The 22,978-nt window shown below is 42.5% G+C and overlaps 2 protein-coding genes across 4 annotated transcripts; both read right to left on the bottom strand.

The window, feature by feature from the left end:
- Positions 1–67: 67 nt before the first annotated feature.
- Positions 68–8,061, bottom strand: LOC121932728. The gene is made up of 7 exons (XM_042471655.1): positions 7,357–8,061; positions 5,745–5,826; positions 5,299–5,322; positions 4,528–4,590; positions 2,756–3,020; positions 1,839–1,989; positions 68–1,240 (listed from the first exon to the last, which is right to left on the bottom strand). Exons 1-7 carry the CDS (start codon positions 7,861–7,863, stop codon positions 821–823), a joined length of 1,512 nt encoding a protein of 503 aa, XP_042327589.1. The 5' UTR covers positions 7,864–8,061; the 3' UTR covers positions 68–820.
- A 2,462-nt stretch (positions 8,062–10,523) lies between these two features.
- Positions 10,524–18,457, bottom strand: LOC121932772 (zymogen granule membrane protein 16-like). Of its 3 annotated transcripts, none has more exons than XM_042471743.1 (4): positions 18,119–18,457; positions 14,998–15,076; positions 13,311–13,443; positions 10,524–10,906 (listed from the first exon to the last, which is right to left on the bottom strand). In XM_042471743.1, the coding sequence occupies exons 2-4, from the start codon at positions 15,050–15,052 to the stop codon at positions 10,543–10,545; spliced, it is 552 nt and encodes a 183-aa protein (XP_042327677.1). In that variant the 5' UTR covers positions 15,053–15,076; positions 18,119–18,457; the 3' UTR covers positions 10,524–10,542. The 3 variants fall into 3 exon arrangements, with proteins under 3 accessions (XP_042327677.1, XP_042327678.1, XP_042327676.1); XM_042471744.1 differs by lacking the exon at positions 18,119–18,457 and adding an exon at positions 15,542–15,984 and having other exon boundaries at positions 13,323–13,443; XM_042471742.1 differs by lacking the exon at positions 18,119–18,457 and adding an exon at positions 15,542–15,979.
- Positions 18,458–22,978: the final 4,521 nt, after the last annotated feature.

Genomic DNA, 22,978 nt, shown 5'->3' with positions numbered 1-22,978 from the left:
TGTGAGCAGTCTCTGGGGATGACTGAACAGCCCCTTCGCTGGTTCAAATAGGGAGAAATACACCCTGAAATTATACCCCTGAGTATGCTTGCTTGGGAGTGAACAGCATGGATTTATAATTATGGTACGGGTTTGGAGAGGTTACCAAGGCCATATTGTTGTGGGAGGAGGGATTCTGGGAGAGTAATGGTTATGGTGTCATTGAAGAGAACCAGAAACCTTTAGTTCCACCATTAGAATACATGTTTATCACAGAAAATAATTTGTAAAACATTCAAATTAGGAACATTAAAACTATTGAATTTTTTTATACTGAGAAAATGATAATGTGATTACACCTTTATCCCATTTATGTTACATCTCTATCCTATCCTTCAAAAGGCTAAAAGGCAGAATACACAGCTCCATTCTTATCCCCACACAACTCCTGTTGACAGGAGGCTGAGGGACAGTGACGGGTAAAAGTGAACTTTTTGGCTAAGTGGAGACTCATCTCCAGGTCTCTCTGGTCTGGCTGGGGATGGTGGAAGTGTTAATACTGGTTGCTGTAACTCCATGTCACCATGACTCTCATAGGGAGCCTCTCATATGAGTTTGATAGCAACAAGGAACAAATAGGAGCTGTTCAGAGGAATATTCTTACTTGAAGCCCTTCAGACATAGTCCACACAATTTCAAGCTTTGATCCTTGGACTTGTAAGTACTGGAATCTTCTTTTCACTGAGAACTAAAAAATTGAAACGGTGAGAAAGCGGTGGCAGAATGGCCCATTGTATGTTTTGGGGGACAACAGTGCTCATGTGAATCTACATTTCTTCCCCTAGGACTTGGCCGCTACTGCCTCGGCTATTTCCACACTCTCGTACATATGTTCATCCTCCATCCTTTTCAGTTCCTTCAGATCTTCCTTATGGTCTTCTTTAAACTCCCCAAGAGCTGACATTGTTTCTTCATAAGTGCCATCATGCTGTGGTTCACAGTCTGGGATCAGGTATCGCACAGTGTCAGCCAGCATCACTTCAGCCTCATGGCGGAGGGCATCCAGGCCTAAAGGCCTGTAGATGGTATTGTTGGATTTGTAGTGTCTGCTGTAGAGGTTGACAGATGCTAGGAAGTAGTGAGGGAGGTTCCTCTTGGTGAGGGTATGGATTAGGAGCCTTAGGAGGGCCTGCACTGAGGACAGAATTGTCTCCCACTGTGCCTTCTGAGGATAGATTTCGCAGCACCACAGCAAAATAGTCTGCAGGAGAAGAGGGAAATAGTAGCCAGATTTGACAGTAATTCATTGCAGTCCAGACCTCACAATTTCCAGGCTGTGGACAGTCTGGGTGTGCTTTGGTGTAGGTCAAAAGGAGGTTGGGGGAAAGGAAGAGGTCACTTTTCAAATACTACAGCCACTTGCAGAGTGTGTTGAGAAGATGATTATTATGGAGTCAGGGACTGATGACTTCTGGGCCAAATCTGTCTCTGAGCGTTGTCTCCATAGGCCATACCATGGCAACATCGTAGGAGGAGAGAAGAAAAATGGGGAGAAGCAGAGGCAATCATATAGGGAATCTTGTGGGAAGATTGCTTTACAATGAAAAGTGGAGGAAGACTTTTTAGCATCTTTCAGCTAATGCTTTCTGTAACTATGGCGCAGCTAAAATATGTATAAAATATTTTCTAAAAACAGAGATAACCTAGAGACACCTACAACCAGATCAGTAAACACCACTCCTGCTTTATCATCTGAAATAATGGGTAAATCTTATCTTTTGAAATGATGGTGTACTGTATTATTATTTGCTTTGATCAGTGCCAGGACTCTTAGTAGTATGTTTGCTCAGCATGCTCACCTTGAGATGGTAGGAAGTCAAGATGCTTCCATACTCTGGCATCCATCTTGTCCTGTTGACAAACTTCAGCAGCTTTAGAGCTGCCTGTCTCTGACCCCCATCCGCATCGACATCCTCAAGAATCATCATCTCCGCATGGCTAAAAGAGAGCCTACCACCAGGCAGAGATTGTAAAAACATGACATTTACAGTAATACCTACAAAGCAGTTACTTTATTAGGAATTAACAGCACATCTATAAATATGAAGGTAAATCCCAGTATTTTCAGTAGGGCTAACTTCCAGGTAAATGTGTAAGAGACTGTAGCCTAAAGTCACGTTTTTATATTGAGAGACAAAAGGAAATTGTGAGTCCTGAACCCTAACTCCCCACACCCCATGCTGGTGCTGGTGGCTGGGGATGATGAGATGCCTGTGGTCTATAGAGTGCTACACTGGATGGCTGCTTTTGTGGGTACTTTAAAGCAGTGGTTCCCTACCTTTGGTCCTCCAGATGTCTTGGACTTCAGCTCCCATTATTCCTGTCTGTTGGCCAAGTTGGCTGTGGCTTCTGGGATCTGAAGTTCAAAAGAAATGGAGGATCCAAGGTTGGAACCACTGCTTTAAAATGATCTGGTTAGGAACCACACTGCATGTGGTTCAAGCACTACATGTTTCCATAAACAACTATTAAAAGCAAGGTTTTTGAATGTGAAAATAACAAACCTAACATTTCTTGTCTTAAAAATATTAAAAGCCTATTTTGTAATATAATCCCTTTTAAATTTCAGAAGTAAAATTCAGGAGATGGTCCAATTCAGATGATCAGTTTTGGATTCTGAAATCATTGACAGATTCTGAATATGCGTAAGGTTGATTTTACTGTTGTTACATGACCATCTCTGTGTTCTGTCTGGCCAACTAGACTGTTTGCTTACCTCCAAAATCCTTCCTTGGCAACCAGCTCCGGCCCAACTTCCCGAACCACTGCTGCTTTCCGGAGGAAGCTGCTCTTTTCATTGGACAGGTCTCCATCCCACCAGTCAGAAAGGTGGGTAAGGTCCTCTCTTACCCACTGGTTGGAAAGTATGAAGGCCCCCTTAATGGCAGGCACCAGCTTCACTGGGACTGTCTCGCTCCCTCCATCAAAAGCCAGCTGGATGGCTGGACCACCAAGATCCAAGGGCTCCAGTCTGAAGCTCTCTAGTGGGATGGGGAAGAAAAAGTTATCCAAGGAATTAAGAAGCAGGATAAATTGGTTATTCAACGTGTCCTTAATTTTCATCACTGTTCCTTGCAGTGGAGTTACCTAAGGCACTACAGGACTTGTAAAAAACAAACAAACAAAAAACACCCATTAAGGAATAGTCTTAACTTGCAGTGAAGAAAAAGGTATCATAGCAGTTAGACCATCCTATTAGCAAAGCTTTAAAATCTAGCCAAACAGAAAGGATTTATAGAGAAACATAGTATACAATGGCCTGTTACAGACTGCCAAAATAAAGCTGCTTCGGGTCTCTTTGGAGGTATGCTATTTAAATGATGCATGCATCCTAAGAATCTGGAAGCTGCACCAAAGCTGCACTCCGGTGCTTAGGAATGGAGTGTAGCTTTGGCACGACCTCCGGACTCTTAGGACCCATGCATCATTTAAATAGCATACCTCCAAAGAGACCCAAAGCAGCTTTATTTTGGCAGTCTGTAACAGGCCAATGTCTCCTTACACAACTGATTTTATATCTTGCCCTCTCCTTTTTTAAGGTGTGTGTGTGTGCTTTCATTTCTAGGAATTACCTAAAAATAGCCAAATATCTCATAAAATCACAGAATGGGAAGAGACCCCAAGGGAAATCCATTCCAAATCTCCACCATGAAGGAAGACACAGTTAAACATTCCTGATGGCCATCCAGCCTCTTTAAAAGCTCCAAAGGAGACTCCACTCTCCAAGGCATCATATTCCTCTGTTGAACAGCTCTTATTATCAAGAAGTTATCCCTAATGTTTAGGACAATCTTTCTTTTCCTGTAGTTTCAAGCCACTGCTCCAGGTCCTAGCCTCTGGAGCAGCAGAAAACAAGTGTGCTCCACCTTCAATATAGCACCCTTTTGTATATTTAAACATGGCTATCATGCCACTTCTTAACTACCTCTTCTCCAGGCTAAATGTACCCAGCTCCCTAAGACGCTGCTCATTGGGTTTCCAGACCTTTCACCATTTGAGTTGCTCTCTGGACATGCTCCAGTGTCTCAACATCCTTTTTGAATTGTGGGGCCCAGAACTAGACACAGTATTCCAGGTGAGGTCTTACCAAATCTCTCCAGTAAGTTCAGTTTTAAATAATTTAAGACAGGAGAGCAATAAGTGCTTCAACAATATAAATGGAATTAAAACCAGAGGATGCCAATAAAAAGCTAATCAATAATCAAGTCAAATATTTAAAAGGCATCTGTCCTAGGTGAGCATTGGAAAGGGATAGTGCCACTGCTGAGAAGGTCCTGCTCACTGGCTGCTACCCAACTCACCTTGCCCCAGAATACATTGTTTACTTGCCACCTAGTTTTTCCAGTGTTATTTCTTTTAAAAAGTCTTAATATCTGATTAGTTTGTAACTACAGTAAGGCATCAGTTAACAGCAAACAGCTGCTTGCTCTGGAAGTTTAAAGGACTCAAAAAAATCAACCCCAAACCATCACAAATAAATAAATTCACCTCTCATCTTGTGGTCTATTGTGGGAACTCTGGAGGGGAAGAGTCTCTGCCGGAACACTTCATCTAGGTTGGGATAGGAAGGAGAAAGAAATCACAGCATCAGTTCAAGGATGGAATTATTAACTGTGCAGAATCTCTGAGGAGTGTGGTGTAGTGGTTTGAGCGCTGGACTCTGACTTTAGAGACCAGGGTTTGAATCCCTTCTCGGACACAAAACCCACTAGGTTGCCTTGGGCAAGTCACATGCTCAGCCTCAGAGGAAGGCAATGGCAAACTCCCTCAGTACTAATCTTGCTTAGAAAACCCTGTGACAGGTTTGCCATATGTCAGGAATTTACTTCAAGGCACGCAACAACAACAACTGAACCTCTGAATGAGAAATAACTGGATGGCCAAAGGAAGATAACATTATACAGTGGTCCCTCCACATTCGCTGGGGTTCGGGGTGAAGGACCCCTGTGAATGTGGGAAAACTGATAATAAAACCCCCAACTTTTTACCTAAGAGAACACCTGTAGGAATCTCCAGCTCCTCCAGTGCAATTCTATGGTCAACATCTGCCAGAAGGTGATCATAGAATCATGCTGGAAGACCTACAAATGACTAGAGAAGTGTTTTCTCTAGGAACTTCTACGTTCTTCAGCACAACTCTCTGGTCAATTTCTAACAAAGTGCATTAGAAGATTCTTAGAACATATTAATCAAAACCGCAGATAATTAGAGACGCAAATGCAGAGGGCCAACTCTCCATTTCATTCTCTTTGAACTTACCATTTTGCCGAGGATGGGTATACTCTGGGAAGTTGGGAGAAAAACAAGAGAAAAGGAGTTAAGAGAGAAATGTGGAATAGAACAGCTGTCCATTTCCCCCTGCCCATGCCAGGATTCCTGAATTTTTAAGAGCCGCATACAAAGTTAAGAAAGTCAGTTCAACAGGTGCAGCTTTTTCTCACTAATAGTAACGTAATGAGAATGTTACTGAATCTGTCTTTTTGCTCACTGTCTAGAGATATGAACACATTCAGAACATGAGTGACACCCTGAATTTCTCTAGCAGGGCCCTATCTTTTCTCACTCTGAGCAAAACCAGCAGAAATCTTGAGTATCCAAGGGACAGGGCAGTGAGATTTCTACATCTGTGGCTCATGGGGAATGCTACTCTGCTGTGTGAGCATCATGGTTTTCTTTGAATCTGCCTATGATGAACCTGACCATACCTGGATCCAAGGCAATTTCTACACAATGGTGAAGGTCCTTCAAGATTTGAACAGGGTCCAGGTTGTGGTGACTGAGACTTTCCTGGGGTAAAAGAGAAGTAAAGAAGATTGCTGAGACCATAAACTGAGCTTTGGAGGGAAAAAATTGATGGGTAGGAAGGACCCATCCAAAAAGTCAAGTGTGGCCCTCCAAATATTTTAGGGATGGCAACTTCCAGTATGGCCAAAGAGGAAGGATGATGGGAGCAGCAGTCCATCAACATATGGCAGGTACTTTTTAGAGCCAGCATGGTCTAGTGGTTTGAGTGTTGGACTAGGACTCTGGGAATTGTAGTTTGTTACAGCCCCAGAGTCAAGCTTGGGCTGTTAAAGCAGTATCAAACCTGAGATCATTTTGGAATTCCTTCTGAGTAGCAGGCTGAAATGGAGGACATGTCTGGGGAAAGGGGAATGCCTGGTCACCCTGATGTGCTTTCTAAATTTTGGTCCTCCAGATGTTTTTGACTTCAGTCCCGACAATCCCTGATGCTGGGATAAACTGGACATGGTGCCTGGGAGCTGAAGTCCAAAATACCTGGACCAAAGTTTGGGAAATAAAAAGGCTGGATTTGCACTGCAGAAATAGTCCGGTTGGACACCACTTTAACTGCTATGGCACAATGCTGTGGATTTTATTTTCCAGGGCAGGGGGCTTGTAGTCTGTAGTGGCAACAGAAAGAGAAGGCTAAAGGTCTCAGAATCCCAGAGCATCGAGCCTTTTATTTTATTTTTATCTTGCTTTCTCCCAAGTTGAGACCCAAGGCGGCTCACAACATATATATGGACTAAAGTGTTAAAACAACACTTTAAAAACAATTAAAATAATCTAATTGAAACAGTAATTTTTTAAAAAAAGAATACATCATACTAGCTTGTCCATGTATACTGCAGGGAAGACATTTCGGCAATATGAAAAAAAATGAGGGGAGAAGTGGGAAAATTGTGGTACTAGAAGGGATATATGGATAACAAAAAGGGATTCTAATGTCAAGAATGGGAATCTTGGATTATTAAGATACCGAAAATTACATTTAGAAATCATCTGATAGTGGGAAACGTACCCATATAAAGCACTATACCAACATACAAAGCGTTCTCCTTTTATTTATATGTTTTTGCTCATCTAATGATAAGGCTTGTGTTTGAGTGTTTGTTTGTTTCTTTGTGTGTTTAATGTATCTGCTCACAGTTGATCTCTCCATCTGCCTACTTTTTAATTGTTTTTAAAATATCTTAACCTTGATGGTTGCAATAGATGGTTTTATGATTATGTTGTGAGAGAGTCGGGTATTGTTTTATTTGTGATTATTTTGCATTGTGTATTTTATCTTTCGATCTGCAGGGCGTGTGAGAGGCTAAAAATAAATAATAATAATAATAATAATAATAATAATAATAATAATATAAAACAATAAAATAAAATTTAAAAAATACTGTATGTCATCCAAAATTTATCATACAAAGTTAAAAATAGTCTAAACCACCCCCACCCCAATACAACCAGACAGTCAAAAGTGGTGCCAATCCGGACCAGTTCTGCGCAGTGCGGATCCATCCAAAGCGGCAGACCCACCTGGCACTGCTCCAGTTTGTCCAGCTCCAGGTCCTCCTCCATCCTCTCTTTCTGCTTGTGGCAGTGGATTTCCAGGTAGACCTCCCCAAATGCCTCCAGATCCACTAGGACCTTGGTCCCCCAGCGAGAGAGGGGCAGCCCTTGCTCTCGGAAGATGTAGGTGGGCAGCTTCTCCTTGCAGCCCAGAAGAGAGTCTTGAGTAGGGGCCCCACTCTCCAGCAACAGCAGAGGGTTATACCTGACTGGGAGGAGGAAGTCGAGATCGTTGGAACTCCCTGGCACTTGGCAGTCCAGTCCTTCGCAATAGCTGCCCACTGGGAGGGGATCCCCAGGGAACAAGCCCTTGCTGGCCTCGTAGGCCCACTGAGCCATCTTCTGCAGCCCCCTTTTCACCAGGAGGAAATCCCTGCCTCTCCTCCAAGCCTCCTCCTCCGAAAGCAGCACCCGATCCAAGCAAAAGCCCTCCAAGCGCTGCCCTCTGTCCTCCTTGGCATCCTTTGCGCTCATTCTCAAGGGATCTCTAACCAGCCAGTCTCCTCCTGCCTCTTTGCTTTGTTTGGAAGTAGCTCTGGCTCAGCTTTCACTTTCCCTCCACTTTCACTTTCCCTTCCCGAGCCCACATTGCCTGGGATGGCTGCCTAGCAATGGCAAGAGCAGGTACATCTCTATGCCGCTTCTCAGGGCACTTAAGCACTCCCTAAGCCAATGATGGCCAAAGTTCAGTCTGTCCTCCAGATGTTTTGGACATCTGCTCCCAGAGTTCCCTACTATTGACCAAGCTGGCAGGGGCTTCTGGGACCTGAAGTCCAAAACACTGGAGGACTAAAGTTTGGGAACCATTGCCCTAAGCAGTTTACAAAGTGTGAGCTAATTGCCCCCAACAACCTGGGTACTCATTTTAGTGACCTCAGAAGGATGCCAGGCAGAGTTGAACTTGAGCCTTCGCTGGTATTGAACTCGCAACCTTTGTGGGTGAGTGGCTGCAGGACAGGCATTTAACCAGTGCGCCACCAGGATTCAGTGGCATCCCTAGGGTTGGTGTCATCCGGTGCGGTAACTCATGGTGTCAATCCCCCCCCCCCACATTGACCTCCTCCTCTCATTTCATACCATACAGAATCTTTAGTGGTGCTTTTTTGTACTACTGCTACTCGTCAATCGCAGTTCCCCTCTGCCACTGAACACTAATAGTTTTGACGTAAACAACTACCTGGCAAAATTAAAGCCATACCTTCACATTACAGTAGCATACAAACAACCTACATGGATTTACATGGTCACTGCGAAGATTTGGTTAAAATGGGATGTTGTTTAAAAAAAAATGTCAAATTTCAAATTAAAAAAAGAGAATTAAACATTTGAAATTTGACATTTCAATTGTAAAAGAAAATGCTGGGGCCACCCCTTTCTCCTCCCACTGAGCTCCCCCCCCCGTAGATGGTTTGAATATGTGTATATCCTTTTAAATTGTATGCATGTCTTTTTAAATTGATGTGTATTTTAACTGATGCGTTTTAACTGATGTAGTTTGTCTGTTCATTGTTGTTGATCCATGGGGAGAGGCAGATAAGAAATAAGTATTATTTCTTAATAAGCAAGCAAATTGATTGACGTAGCATAAGCCATTACCAAAAAAGAAATGCAGTAAAACACAAAACTCAGATACATCATCATTATTATTAAGAATAATAATCTGATGTTTGTGTTTTAGCTGGTTCCTTTTTTGTAATGGCTAAACACAAATCAGTTTGCTTGCTAACTTAACTTAGTTACTTACATAACATGTTATTAACATATAGAAGAGCAATGGTTACAAAAACGTGCTTTGTCTGTTTCCTCCTCCCTAACCCAGCACTGCTGCTGTCTCTGTGAGACATATCATATCTCCCCAGGGATTTTCTCATTTTCTATCTTTAGCTTTCCATGTTGGCCACTTGGATGAGGAACACCTGTTTGTCTGTCATTGAACACCAGTGCAATGCAGAGGATACTAGGCAGGGTGACCCACTTGGCAGGAAAAAGCATCCTTCATCTGTTGTCTTTAAAAAAATTGTTAAAACAGTAGCCCAAAGGGGCATGGTTCAAGGAGAGAATGAACAGGCAGCATGATGCTTTCTTGCCACCATAAACTGTTCTATTCCACCTCTGTCTCCTAATGCATTCTGGAGGGATTTGTTCATTACATTTTAGTGGTTTCAATGTTGGATTATCCCTCTGGAGACCAGGGTTTGATCCCTGGCTTGACCATGAAACCTAGTAGGCAAGTCACAGGCTCTCAGCCTCAGGAGAAGACAATGGCAAACCTCCTCTGAACAAATCTTGCCAGGAAACCCCTATAATCAGTTCGCCTTAGAGTTGCCATAAATCGGAAGCGACTTGAAGGCACACAATAACAACAACACTCACACCATCTTTTCAGCATTTTAAAAGGATGCAGGTAAATGCCACAGGCTGTTCCTGCCCAAAAGCAGATGTCTGAGGAGAAGTGTTGTCACCCTGCTTAGGGTGTCATCTGATGTAGTGATGCCCCTGAAATTTTGTAATGGCATTCAGATGAATATGGTTACAGAACCCTTTTCACACCTTCATGCTCAATGTGCAATGGTCTAGTTTACATCCGGGTGGGTCTATGGGACACTGAAGACATGCTTTATGTGCTAGCCAAATCCCCATTCCCCCATTGTACATCACAACACTAGTTAGGGAGTGCTGACACGCATGGGGATACTCTTGTGTCGGTGTCCCGTTATGCATCTTCACAATTCAATAACAGGGCTTCTTAACACCTCTGCTACATAGATAAGTATATGTAAAGTTATGTACAACGTGACAGAGGATTCCAGCTACAGTACAAAACTGCTGACGCTGCAACGGTAATTGTAGGGAGCACTTCCAACCACTAGATAGCACTACAGTATTTCTTTTCAACATATAGCCCAGAATGTGTGCAATGATCTAAATATCCACAAAATAAAAATGAGACTGAAATGAAGTTTTACCGAAAGATTAAAAATAAGTTAATGTATGAAATAATTAAGCATATGTGAACAAACAGCCCTGATTACTTCCCTTCCTATTCCATTCATTGCCAGTTTTTTTCCTTTCCCATAGCCCCATCCAGTCCTAAAAAAGACATTGAGACGCAACTAGAAGTAAAAGCTGGGTACGTTTATTGCTTTCTGTAATCTATGTGGAGATTATTGTGGATGGCTGTGTGGAGAGGGAGGATTGGTTCCCTGTTTCTATCCATTGGTCTTCATCCCAGTGGAACCCAAGAGCGTTGACTGAAGACCCCGACCGCCCACTGATGAAACGCAGAACTGTGTTTGGGAACATAGGCTCGGCTTCGAAGCTTATCCCTGAACCAGAGCTAGACCCAAAGGCAAAGACGCGGCCAAGATTGGTCCGGAAAGCGAGGTACTCCACGTAGCTTCCAAAACGGCCCAGGACTTGGACAAATCCCTCTCCGTGATACAGTTCCATGCCAGTTGGACTCCCCATAGTACTCCCTTCAGTGATGGACCATGAGTCACCATAGCGAACTTGAATGCTACAATGAACAGAGAAAGATGGTGTTGGTTAGCGCGGCTTTTGACTATCAAAAGCCCAGTAGCTTTAAGAAGTTTTAGGTAGAATACAAAAGACCATACTGGCCTCAGAGGAGAAGGAGAGGCAAGCACAGCTTCACCATGTCTAGCCCCAGAGGAAGATGAAAGGCCTTCTCTGCATCTTAACTGCTACCACGCTGGCCTCAAAGGGAGTGAAGAACCAGCAGTATCTGCAGGACTTGATTCCCTTCCCCATGGTCATTCTCTTCTTAGGAAACTATCAAATTGGCAACCTATATGCTGCCCTGAGAGCCTTTGTGTCTGAAGAGCAGGGTGTAAATACTTTAAATGAAATGAAAGTTAATGCTTGTCCCATCAGAGGAGAGCATTCTGGTAAAGGTACAGGGTGGGATACAACCCTGTCTGTCAGTCTTTGTGTGTATACCATCTAGAAAAAGACCTCAAGGTGCCATGCAGTCCTCAGAGATGCCATGTGTATGTCACTGATTTGGGAATGTCTTCACTTGAACCAACCTTCCTCCCTCTACACACAAACACACACAACCAGGGGTGAGGGGAGATCATTTTAATAAAAAACCGTAGAATCCTAGAGTTGGAAAAGACCTCACTGGCTATTGAGTCAGTGCAGGATCACCAGTTAGAGCATCCCCAGCAAGTAACAAACCAGCCACATTTTAAAGATGTTCAGAGAAGGAGAGACCACCTCTCTAGGCAATTGCTTCAATTGCTGAACTGCTCTATCTGTCAAGAAGTTTCTTCTAATGTTCAGTTGAATTCTATCCTCCTGTAACTTAAAACCATTCAACTTGGTTGTAGCCTCCAAGGCAGCAGAAAACAAGCCTGCCTCTTCCTCTCTGTAACAATCACCAAGCTGAACATGTCCAGCTCCAACTTTTTCTCCTACGTTTTGTTCTCTTTTCGTTCTTGTTGTCCTGTTATGAACCTGTTCCAGCTTCTCGATATCCTTCTTAAAATGAGGCACCCAGAGCTGAATGCAGTACTCCAGATGCACTGGAGCAGTGCAGAATATAAGGTGACTATGACCAGAGACAGATGGGCCAAAAGCACTGTGCTGCCGCCAATACTAGGGTTCCGCAGTGCGCAGCATTCGCATGCTCCAGAACCCTAGGATGTGTGGGCGGTGGCCTAATGTTGGCCTCCCGTCCACACTGGAGCTGCCATCTTGATGTAAGCAACACACAGCGTATAGACATTGCTTGCATTGCTTATGTCACGAGTGCGCACTTGTAACATTCACGCAGCGACCCCAAAAGAACCTGTTTTTTCTGGGTTCTTTTTGGGGTGGAGGGACACTGCGCAGTTTGACTGCTGCGGTATCCCTCCACAGGAAAACAGGCCACATCCAGTCAGTCCTTTCTCGGAGGTATGTACTGGGCCTATCACTTCGCTCATCTTGGAAACTGTGCTTAACTGCATTAATTCTGTTCTGTGAACCACCATTACTATGGCCGGGTAATTCACATTTTCTCTATTCTCTTTCTCCTGTAGCAAACATTGATGATCACTCTGTTCCAAACAGGAATTCTGTATCAGTTAGAGAGCCAATGTGGCATAGTGGTTTGAGTGTTGGATTACGACTCTGGAGACCAATGTTTGATTTCTGGTTTGGTCAAGGAACCTACTCAGTGACCTTGGTCAAGTCACACGCTCTCAGCCTCAGGGAAAGGCAATGGCAAATCTCCTCTGACCCAATCTTGCAAAAAACAAAACAAAAAAAAAAACATGATAAGTTTGACTTAGGGTCGCTATAAGCCAGAAATGACTTGAAGGCACACAACAACAACAATCCGTTACTCTAGTTAAGTAACTTCTCCTCCTGGACCATCCTGTCCCCAAACCAGATGGAAAGACCATTCACCCATGCTCAGTAGCCAGCAAAATGGTCCTCTTTCTCCACATGCATAAAGTAGATTGGGAGTGGAATTATTATCATGGCAATCATCTTACAGTTGTGACTTATGGTAAGCAGCAATAGTGATTATGGGACAGTTTTGGTACGTTTAGCTAAGGCAATGATGTAGAATACTAGTCAGGGGTTCCAGATCTCAGGCTCCAGATATAATTCCACAGTCCTCAAGGTGAAAGGGATAAATCTCAGGGTTAGAGCACTGCCTCGAAAAGCGTATGTCTGTTCCGCATTTGTAAAGAGTTTAATTTTTTTGTTCCTTGAATGATATACTCCACAATCGTGGCTGATTCTTAATGTATTGTACTTAATGGCCTCACTAGAGGCTGCCCCTTAAAGTGTCACCCTGGCTAATGTGCCCCTTCTTAATGTACCATCAGTCTCAGGTTTTGGCAATGAAATCTGAGAACCTGGAATAATCCTGACCTAGTAACCCTGGTCCCAAAAGATATACATACCTTAGTAGGTACCTGTCATTTGCTCTTATTTTGAGGGCAGTCATAGGGCCATCCAGCTGGTTACTTGACTGGTCAAAATAGTCCCCTCCATCGCCACCATATTCTCCAGAAAAAGAAGAAAGCCTTGTCTGGGCTGGATCCATAAAAGAGATGAACGACAGATTTATTAGTTAAACAGGAGGTCTATTCTTTGCCCTTCCCTTACTCCCTTGGAATAACCACTGAGGACTTCTTCCCCTCTGGTCTGACATTATTTTAACTGCCATGGCTCCATGCTATGGAATTCTGGGAAGTGTAGTTTGTTTCAGCACCAGAGCTCTGGTGCCACAACAAACTACATGTCCCAGAATTCCACTGCATATTTTTAAAAAACGTAAACTTTTAACTATTCTGAGCTAACATCTGACTTTGAAGAAGGGTGGGATATAAATCAAATAAACCATGAGCATCATCATGTAATGGTCATGATTTATTCCAAAGTAGTATTGCTCGTGATACAAAAATATCGTGGTGAGATGCTGGAGTGGAGGACGAACACTGTTTCCTAAACCTAAACTAGTTCCTAAGCCAGTTCCAAAGAGAAAAAGAAAAGTATTTAAAATCATATTCACTTTTTTTAAATGAAGTTGATTGAGTTTATATATTTTAATTTTATTTAAAAAGGTAGGAATACAAAGTATAAATGCGTTAGTTTCAATGCCAAAAGGCAGTAGAGAAATGATGATAATCTTTTGAAATCTAGATAATTGCACCAAGCATTCCAGTACACAATAAATGGAGGTTGTATTATTAGAGTTCAGTTCCTCCGTCGGCCCCCCAAAATTCAGCCTGGGAGCTAGATCTGGCTTTTCCGTGAATTTTGTCTGTTAATTGTTCTATTTTGGCAATCTCCATTACTTTGATCTGTTATACTTTAATTGTTAGGATTACAGGATTTCTGGAGGAAGTACAATCTTGGCAGCTAACGAAAGATGAAGAACCTTAGAAGTTAAGGGATAATTATCATCTGAGATATTAGAATTTCAATTATTTAATCCAGGACATGCAATATAGTGAAACCACAGTTGTCTGCTGTCTTTTAATGTAATTCAAGTTTCCGTGTTTTAACCTGCTTCTGAAGCTGTTTTATTAAAGACAGTCTGATCTACCACTTTGTGTACATACGCTTTCAAGTCACCTGTTGACTTATGGCGTCTCCATTAATTTCATAGTGTCTTTTTAAGCAAGGAATATTCAGAGATGGTTTTGCCTGTTCCTTCCTCTTAAATACAGCCTACCACACCTGGCATTTGTTGGTGGTCTCCCATTCAAGTACTAACCAGAGCTGACTCTGCTTAGCTTCCAAAAATCTGAAAGGATCTGGTATTTAGGTATCCTGATTTACCAGCAGGTGATAATAACAGTGTTGCTTCCAGATTATTGTTTTGTGGTGTTTCCACACTACAGAGATATAGCAGTTTGATACCACTTTGGCTTGGTTTCATATCACTTTGGAAAATTCCAAAAGTAAAAAGCAGCTGATTTTGTCTACTTTCTGTGCAAGTTAATGTCAGATTAATGCTCAGTGCCTCTGACATCGTCTGAAAAAGATCCCATTTCTGTGGGATTTTCCCAATTTAAATCTCGTTTCTGCATGGGATAAACTCCGTGAGACAAATATGACAGATGCCTTCTTTCTTGATCTTACCTGGGCTTCCCGACACTCCAGCACACAGGAAGAACAGCAGAATTAATGCCACCATCTCAGAGGATGAAATACGATAGCCCTGAAAGTTGCAAAACAAATGAACTTTTAATTTGTTATTTAATCTGGAATCCCTTATATATTTACCTGGGAAGCTGAACCCAATGGGACTTACTTCTAAATAGGCAGTGTGGTGTTGTTGTTTGCTATCAAGTCAACTTCGACTTATGGCGACCCTATGGACAAAAGAACTCCAAGAACTCTACTCATCAACCAGTCCTACTTAAGTCTTGCAGACCCAGGGCTGTGGCTTCCTGCAATGTGGTCTTACCCTTTGTCTACTACCTTCCACTTTCCACAACATGATCGTCTTTTCCAACAAGTCCTGTCTGATAAATCTAAAGTACAATAGCCTCCATTTAATCAGCTGAATTCAGAATTCATGCACTCGCTTTGCTCTCAGTCTTATCATTGTGGTAGTCCATGGTATTCACAGAACCTACTTACAAAATTTTGTTAGTTTATCTTGCTCCGCTTCGCGATTTACCTTGCTTAAGAGGAGGACTTGCACCTGGTCATAGGAACACAGCGTTGTGACATTCTCTTTTGGTTTTTCATGTGTTTGATGTTCAGGAAGGCATTTCACATTATCAGTCTCTCCTCTGGAAGAAATAGGGCTTTATCTTTCATAGACCAGCTCTGGTTGGTTTGGCAACAGATTGTGCTCTATTAAGGGAGGTTCATTTTACCTGTCACTCGTCGCAGGGGAAACTAACAGGCCTTCTATTGTGATCTAATATTTCATCTCCTTTTCAGCATTCACAAAGGAACATTCATTTACAGAAAATACTAAGCAAATGAACAGATGCCTCAGCATTTGTATTCCCCAAGTTCTCCTCTGGTTGTAAAATCTTATGGTAACTCAACATTTGGGCAGCTCCTAGAATATTCTGCTTCTTAGGGTGAAACAGAAATGACTTGATGTCAAGTATTAAAAAAAATAAAGAGAGTTACAGTTCTATGCATGGTACTTCAATAGCAACCCAAGGCATACTGCAAAAGGAGAAATCACTAGTATCAAAGACTCCACAAACGGGATCTACAACAAAATGTTGCAGCATGGAATGACCTAATTCAATGCTTTTCTCTGGGCTATTGCGTTCCACCCCCACCCCCATCTAAAAACCAGTACAAATTAAACATAGTACATCTATCCTGAATTCCAGAAATGAAGAGAATGATATATGGTGTGGCAGATCCAGTATACATACAGTTAGCCCTCCATATCCATGGATTTTTTAATCCACGGATGCAAACATCCACGGTTTGAAAATATTTTTAAAATACATAAATTCCAAAAAGCAAACCTTGATTTTGCCATTTTATATAACAGGCACCGTTTAACTATGTCATTGTTTTTAATGGGATTTGAGCATCCATGGATTTTGGTCCATGAACCAAACCCCAATGGATACATAAGAGCCCATTGTACTCTCATCCAACTGGGTTTACCTATTTACTCAGGGGAGAGGAAATCCCCAGACAGGATTCCTCTTGTACTTTTAGAGCTTGGCAATGTTCCTTTCTTAGACTACAGCTCCCAGAATCCTCAGCCAACTTGAGATGCATTTTGCACTTAGAAGAAATTTCTCCATTTTGCAGGCTAAGATTTTGTCTCTTTTCTTTGCAAATAGTGCAGCTGCCAAGAAAGGCGAGGAGCCGTGATCGGCTTTGGCCACCTTTGAGCAGGCGGGCTAAATTACTCTTTTCCAGTGAAAAATGTGAGAAGCTGAAGCTGGATGTGTCTGTAACTTTTGAGCAGGTTGAATGTACAGCCTGGTAGCCCTCTTTGCAAATTTTCTGCAACACATGGTACAGGTAGGGAAACATTTTTTGCAGACCCATAGAACTGTCATAAGATGGCACTAGACGCCACAAAATTGGGCCATTAGCTCCCTCTGTTTTGTATTAACTACCTAATATCTGCAGAGCAGCCTTTTAAGGACTTCAGATCACTTTACCACCACCCAAGCCGCCATGCATTACGTCTATTCACAAATATGGCTTCTGTGGCTGTGAAGGACATTACATCCTTCTTCAGGATATATATCCCTGAGGTGACCCAGGTAGAATTTAATGCTTTTTTACGTATGACTTTATATTTTTAATTTACCTTTTCTCCAAGGAAATTGGGGCAAAGAACAGAAATGCCTCCTATTTATCTTCAGAACAGCCCTTTGAAGTAGGTTAAATAAAGGATGACTCAGGAATTGGCATCTTTGGGCAAATGCCAGGGCTAGAGAACTCATGGCTGAAGCCTGCCTTTTACAGATTTGGGATGTTATTATTGGTAGCAATTTGCACTTTTGTTACTGTATTTTTACCACCAAGGATGGGAAGAAGGATTTTCTGCCTCATATCCCAAAACAATGTGGTTGGATCTATGTAGCTTGGCTTGAGGGCCAAGGAGAAGCAACATTTATTGCTCCGCTCTAGGCTCCCAAATGTTGCGGGATGGTCCTGCTGCTTACCCAAGTGTTGTGTCACACTGTCTGGCCACAGCCAGGACCCTCTCCTGGCATAGGAGGAGGTCCAGCAGACAATCCCTTTGCCCAACAGGCTCCTCTGTTATTTGGGGCCAGTCCTAGGGTGACTGACCCCAGAATAACATGTGAACTTCCCACCTGAGTAGAATTTGAACTCAGTTTTCCTTGGTCATAATTTTACACTCTGGTCTAATTCAAGGCTGACAAATCTAGGAGCCTCTGAATGTTATTTGAATCCAGTTTGGAGAAGTAGTGTAGCATAGTGGTTTGAGTGTTGGACTACAACTGGAGCTTGATTCCCTGCTCAACCATGAAAGCCACTGGATGACCATGGGCAAGTCACACTGTCTCAGCCTCAGAGGATGGCAATGGCAAACCTCCTCTGAAGAAATTTGCCAAGAAAACCCCATGATAGGTTTGCCTTCAGTTGCCACCAGTCAGGAACAACTTGGAAGACACTGAACAACATCAGTGCACAGTTAAAGAGCCCTGTCAGGGAGGGATGCATGGTGTGGGCATGATGCCACCACACCCCTGTTCATAAGAAAAAGTTTCAATCTTACTCACTCTTCATATACCAACTATGTTTTCCCCTTTTAAAGCACAAAGAGGAGCCCATTCTGTGTGCGCTGCCTGCAGAGGACTTTTGGTTGCCATTGAGGACTGGAAGGACTGGAGCCACTTTCTTTATGGAAGTCAAAAGCACACTGGGAAAGTAGAAAGGAGCATGCGCTGTTGTAGTAGCTAAGCTTGCAGACTGACCTATGCCTTTGACTACAGCTGTTTCTTTTCAATATAGAGGAAGTGGACTGTATCCCCCCCTTGATATAATAATAGCATGATACTATGAACTGCTAATGTCTGCAAATGAAATTATGTTAAAGGCAGGGGAACAGATTGCCTTTCAAAAGTTGGCAACCCTAGTAGATGATTTTTCTCACAAACCAAAACCTTTCAGCAGTGCCTCTGCTAAAACACTTGAAAGCAGAACGATGGCTAAAAGTGATGATTCTTGTTGTTGGTGGAATAGTTTAAGGACAGTTAAACTACTACTTTAAAGACAACTACTTTAACTTTAAAAGTTTAAAAACTCTAAACTTTAAAAGAGCAGAAAAGAGTTGCTGCTCTTTTCTCCAACAGAACTACCATGCCTCCACCATCTTTGCAATAGATATTTTTTTAAAAAAACCCAACAGGTGTAAAAATCAACATTTGCTCATTTTCTTCCTAAGAGGTTAGAAAAGCATCATCTGCTGAATGCCTTGCCTTCTAGGGAGCTACTTGAACGCACAGGAGCTTTGGCAAAATAAAATGTGGCAACTTAAGTAGCTGTTGTTATCCAAAGAAGACAACTAAATGAAATACAGTACCAAGAGCCCTTATATACATAAGGCATTTCTGAAGAGCTCATAGGGCTTCACCTATATGATCACAGTCATTCTTACAACTGTCCCGTAATGTTGTTGTTGCTCATCTGGGAAGGGAAGAGGTGAAGAGAGAGGGGCTTCCTTAAGGTGACTACAGACACATCTACACTGTAGAAATAATGCACTTGGACACCACTTTAACTACCATGGCTCCATCCTAAAAAAACCCCATGGGATTTGTAGTTTTGTGACGCACCAGCACTCTTTGGCAGAAAAGGTTGAAGACCTTATAAAAATACAGATCCCAGGATTCTGTAAAATAGCTACAGCACTTAAAGTGGTGTCAAACCGCATTATTTCTACAGTGTAGATGCACCCTGTATAGCTTGGAGAGGAGTTTGCAATGGTTTCCACTCTGGGCTGCTGTGTGTAATACAGTCCATACCCCTGGATTTTATTTTTTCACTGATTCAAACATCCACAAATATATACATTCCAAAAAGGCAAACCTTGATTATACCATTTTATATAAGGGATACCATTTTGTTCCACCACTGTATTCAACGGGATTTGAGCACAGATTTTGGTATCCATAGGGTTCCTAGAAGCAAACCTCAGCGGATATCAAGGGCCCACTATGCCTCCCTTTGTTGCATTTCTCCCTGGCATTCAACTGTGAAAGATGCAAGAACATTACTAGAGTAAAAGTGACAATGCTTCTCTCTCTTTCCATCCTCCCCAGTCCACCCCCACTTCCATTCTGGAATTGGGCCACAATCCTCCAGCTTTTCTTCCTCTCTGACTCATTCTCTCTTTCAAACAATCCTTGCTTGGGGCTTTGCCACCTCCACCCACCTACCCACCCACCCTTTTTCTATTTGGCTCCAAGCCCCTGGAATAGCTGAAACAAGTTCTTTTGACTATAAAGTGCTTTTAACTTTTTGACTACATGGTGGGGTGGGTAGCTTCCAAGCTCCCACACTGGAAGATGGTTTCCAAGGGGGTCACCCTAGTATGCCAACCTCTGAGGTGGCACAGGGCAAGGCATGGGGTACGGTGCGTGGGTGTGGAATACATGTGCAGCAAGTGCAGACAGACAGACTTTGAGCCAAAACTCCTGCATTCATTCTCTCTCCCCCTTCAGACTCTCCTTCCTCAGACTGTGATTCATTTCTCTTCTTCCGGCTGGGTAGCTCCAACCTTCCAGAGAACACACAAACGCACACAGGCAACAAATCCCTGCTCCACATTCCTTCCCCATGACTTGATCCGTCTGGGTATCCTCGTCTTCTGGTTTCCGTCTCTTCAGCCTTCATCTTCTCCTCTTCCTCGTTGCCTTCTCTCTGCTTCTTTTTATCTATTATATTATTGCAAGGTTGGATTTCATCATGCAGCTTCCATTCATCAATATTTTTAATCAATTACAGCCAGCTTTGCTTTCTCTAGGGGACAAATACACAATAGAATATACAACAACAGACACAGGGTTAATGGTAAAGTAGTAGGAGGACAGGGTTTGAATGCCTTCTGGGCCATGGAAACACACTGGAGTGGAATAAAAGAGAATTGACAACAACAGCCAAGCTTTCCCAAAAGTAAGTAGTAAAGTAGTAGGAGGACAGGTTTTGAATCCCATTTGGGCCATGGAAACCTACTGGGTGTAATGCACAACTGGTGTGGAATACAAAAGAATACACAACAACAACCAAGCTTCCCCCAAAAGTAAATAGCAAAGTAGAAGGAGGCCTGGGTTTGAATCCCAGCTCAGCCATGCAAACCCATTGGGTGACCGTGCGCCAGTCACACTTTCTCAGACTCAGAGGATGGCAATGGCAAACCCCCTCTGAAGAAACCTGCCAAGAAAACCCCATGATAGGTTTGCCTTAGGGTTGTCATAAATCTGAAACAACTTGAAGGCATGCAACAAGAAGTCCCCAATGTGTTGTATAGAAATCTGCAAACTGCACACCCTAACAGTCCAGATTTGCCAGTGACAGTCCCAGTTCGTTCTCCATCATCATCCCACTTTTGCAGCTGCTTTTAAAATGTCCTTCCACTTTCCCCCTTTCTCCTCACTCTATTTCAATTGCTGCAGAGTTCAAAGTGCAAAAGTAGCTTGCTCTCAATTCATTGGGGGCAGAGAACAGGAGAAGAGGTTGTGGAATCTCGCTCTTCCCAGTGGGCTAAAGCAAAAGCAAACTGCTGCCACTGCTCCTTTTTTATGAGTTAAAAGTTAGAACACCTTAACTGAACTCAGAGGTTCCTTGGCCACACATGTTTTGGTTTTCATCTGTGAAATGTTGGAGGATATATTATTGTATTCTTCAGGGCTTACCAGAAAATGAAGAATTTACCTTTTTGGACTACAGTTCCTAAACCTCTCCATCATGAGAGCTGTAATGCAAAAAAGGAAGTTTTCTAGGCTCTGAGGCTTTATCTCTAGTAATTGTGATAAGGAGTGTATCCTTTAATTGGTGTATTAGAGTGGGGCTACGCATGGAACAGAATGGTGTAACAAAATCCTAAAGTAAACTGAGACAGAACTATTCTCCCTAATATAGTAGATTATTTTAAATATATATATTTTACTTGCTTTTTAATCAGTTTTATAGTGTTTTAATGTGATGCTTTTAAATTGGTTTTTAAAAAAATTGTAATCATTATTAATTTGTTTTTGTGGAAGCTGCCTTAGGCCCCATCCTGGGAGAAAGACAGCATATAAATAAAGTAAAGAATAAAGAAAGAATAAATAAATACTTTCTGGAAGCTTTTTACATGGAGGTGAGGTTTCAAAAAATAGCCATCCCTTTCCATGGATAGGTTTAGTCTACCATTGCTTTCCCCTATTATCTACAGTCCAGACACAGGCTAAAAATAAAATAAAATAGCCATTCACCTTCTCACCTATGGTGAACAGAAACTGTCTACAGGTAACCACATAGGAAGACATTTGCAAACTTAATACAAATGGGCAAAGCGTAGTACTCCAGAGTCTTAATGTGAAAATTAATGTTTGAATTGGATTGATTGTTTAATGCTTTCAAATGGTTGTACCACATGTTGCTTTAGCTATTTTGTTTTAACTTGTATTGTAAGCCACATTGGCTGCAATACTGGGAGAAAAGCAAGATATAGGTCAAATAAATAAATGCTGTTGGACTACAACTCCCATCAGCATAGCCAGGGATAAGGGGGTATGGGAACTGCGCTTGAACAACTTGCAGGACTTAAATACTTAGAGCAAATTGGCCCTGTTTGCAAAAAGGGACAGGAACCTGTGGCAAGCCATTTCCTTGTCCTGATCAGATTATTTTTTGAGCCGTTCCCAGTCAGGAAATTACAGAAGCCAACTCACTTGACACTGGCTTCCGCCAAGGAATGCAAGGAATTAGATTTTTACAGGAGAATGCCGACTGTTCCCTCTTACCCCACAGATATGCAAGGGCTAGGACACAGCTGTAGCAGTTCCATTGCTGGACTTTGTGTTCCACAAATAAACTCCTTGGACTTGTTTCACACAGAAGGGTGCATTATCTTTCATCCCAGGTGAGAGGAGACATCTCCTTTACAGATTTGAAGAGTCAGCATGGCATAGTGGCTTGAGCATTGGACTGTGATTCTGGAGATCAGGGTTTGAATTCAGGCTCAGTCATGGAAACCCACTGGGCGACCTTGGGCAAGTCCCACTCTCTCAGCCCGAGAGGATGGCCATGGCACAACCGCTCTATAGAAAGTTGCCAAGAAAACCCCATGCTAGGGGTCACCCCCTTAGGGTCACTGTAAGTCAGAAATGACTGGAAGGCACACAACAACACCTCTCTTAAAGCTACAGGCGCAGCCTCCAGTTTTCGCTCTGACAACTGGAATGGCCTTGAAAGAATAGCTGGGGAGAAACTGAAAATACAATGAACTATATTGCAGTAATGTCCCAAAAGAATGAAACCACAACTCTACCATATATACAATGACCATATATTAATATGTAGGTAACCACCTTGCAGTAATGCTACATAACACTAGATGTACAATAGAAAGTACTATAGATAACAGTATATCCCAAACAGTGAACTG

Source organism: Sceloporus undulatus, chromosome 6 (genome assembly GCF_019175285.1).
Source record: "Sceloporus undulatus isolate JIND9_A2432 ecotype Alabama chromosome 6, SceUnd_v1.1, whole genome shotgun sequence".
NCBI classification, from domain to species: Eukaryota; Metazoa; Chordata; class Lepidosauria; order Squamata; family Phrynosomatidae; genus Sceloporus; species Sceloporus undulatus.
The sequence above is the reverse complement of the archived record's forward strand: the minus strand, read 5'-3'. Positions and strand labels throughout refer to the sequence as shown.

Bases quoted from the DNA above. Each gene is read 5' to 3' on its own strand.
- LOC121932772 (XM_042471743.1), bottom strand. From the start codon at position 15,052: ATGGTGGCATTAATTCTGCTGTTCTTCCTGTGTGCTGGAGTGTCGGGA. The intron at 13,444-14,997 runs GTAAGATCAAGA...TTATGGATCCAG, and splicing joins TGGAGTGTCGGGAAGCCCAG to CCCAGACAAGGCTTTCTTCT. The intron at 10,907-13,310 runs GTATGTATATCT...TGTTCATTGTAG, and splicing joins AATGACAGGTACCTACTAAG to CATTCAAGTTCGCTATGGTG.
- LOC121932728 (XM_042471655.1), bottom strand. From the start codon at position 7,863: ATGAGCGCAAAGGATGCCAAGGAGGACAGAGGGCAGCGCTTGGAGGGC. The intron at 4,591-5,298 runs GTAAGTTCAAAG...ATCCCAACCTAG, and splicing joins TACCCATCCTCGGCAAAATG to ATGAAGTGTTCCGGCAGAGA. The intron at 1,990-2,755 runs GTAAGCAAACAG...GCCTGGTGGTAG, and splicing joins GCCAAGGAAGGATTTTGGAG to GCTCTCTTTTAGCCATGCGG.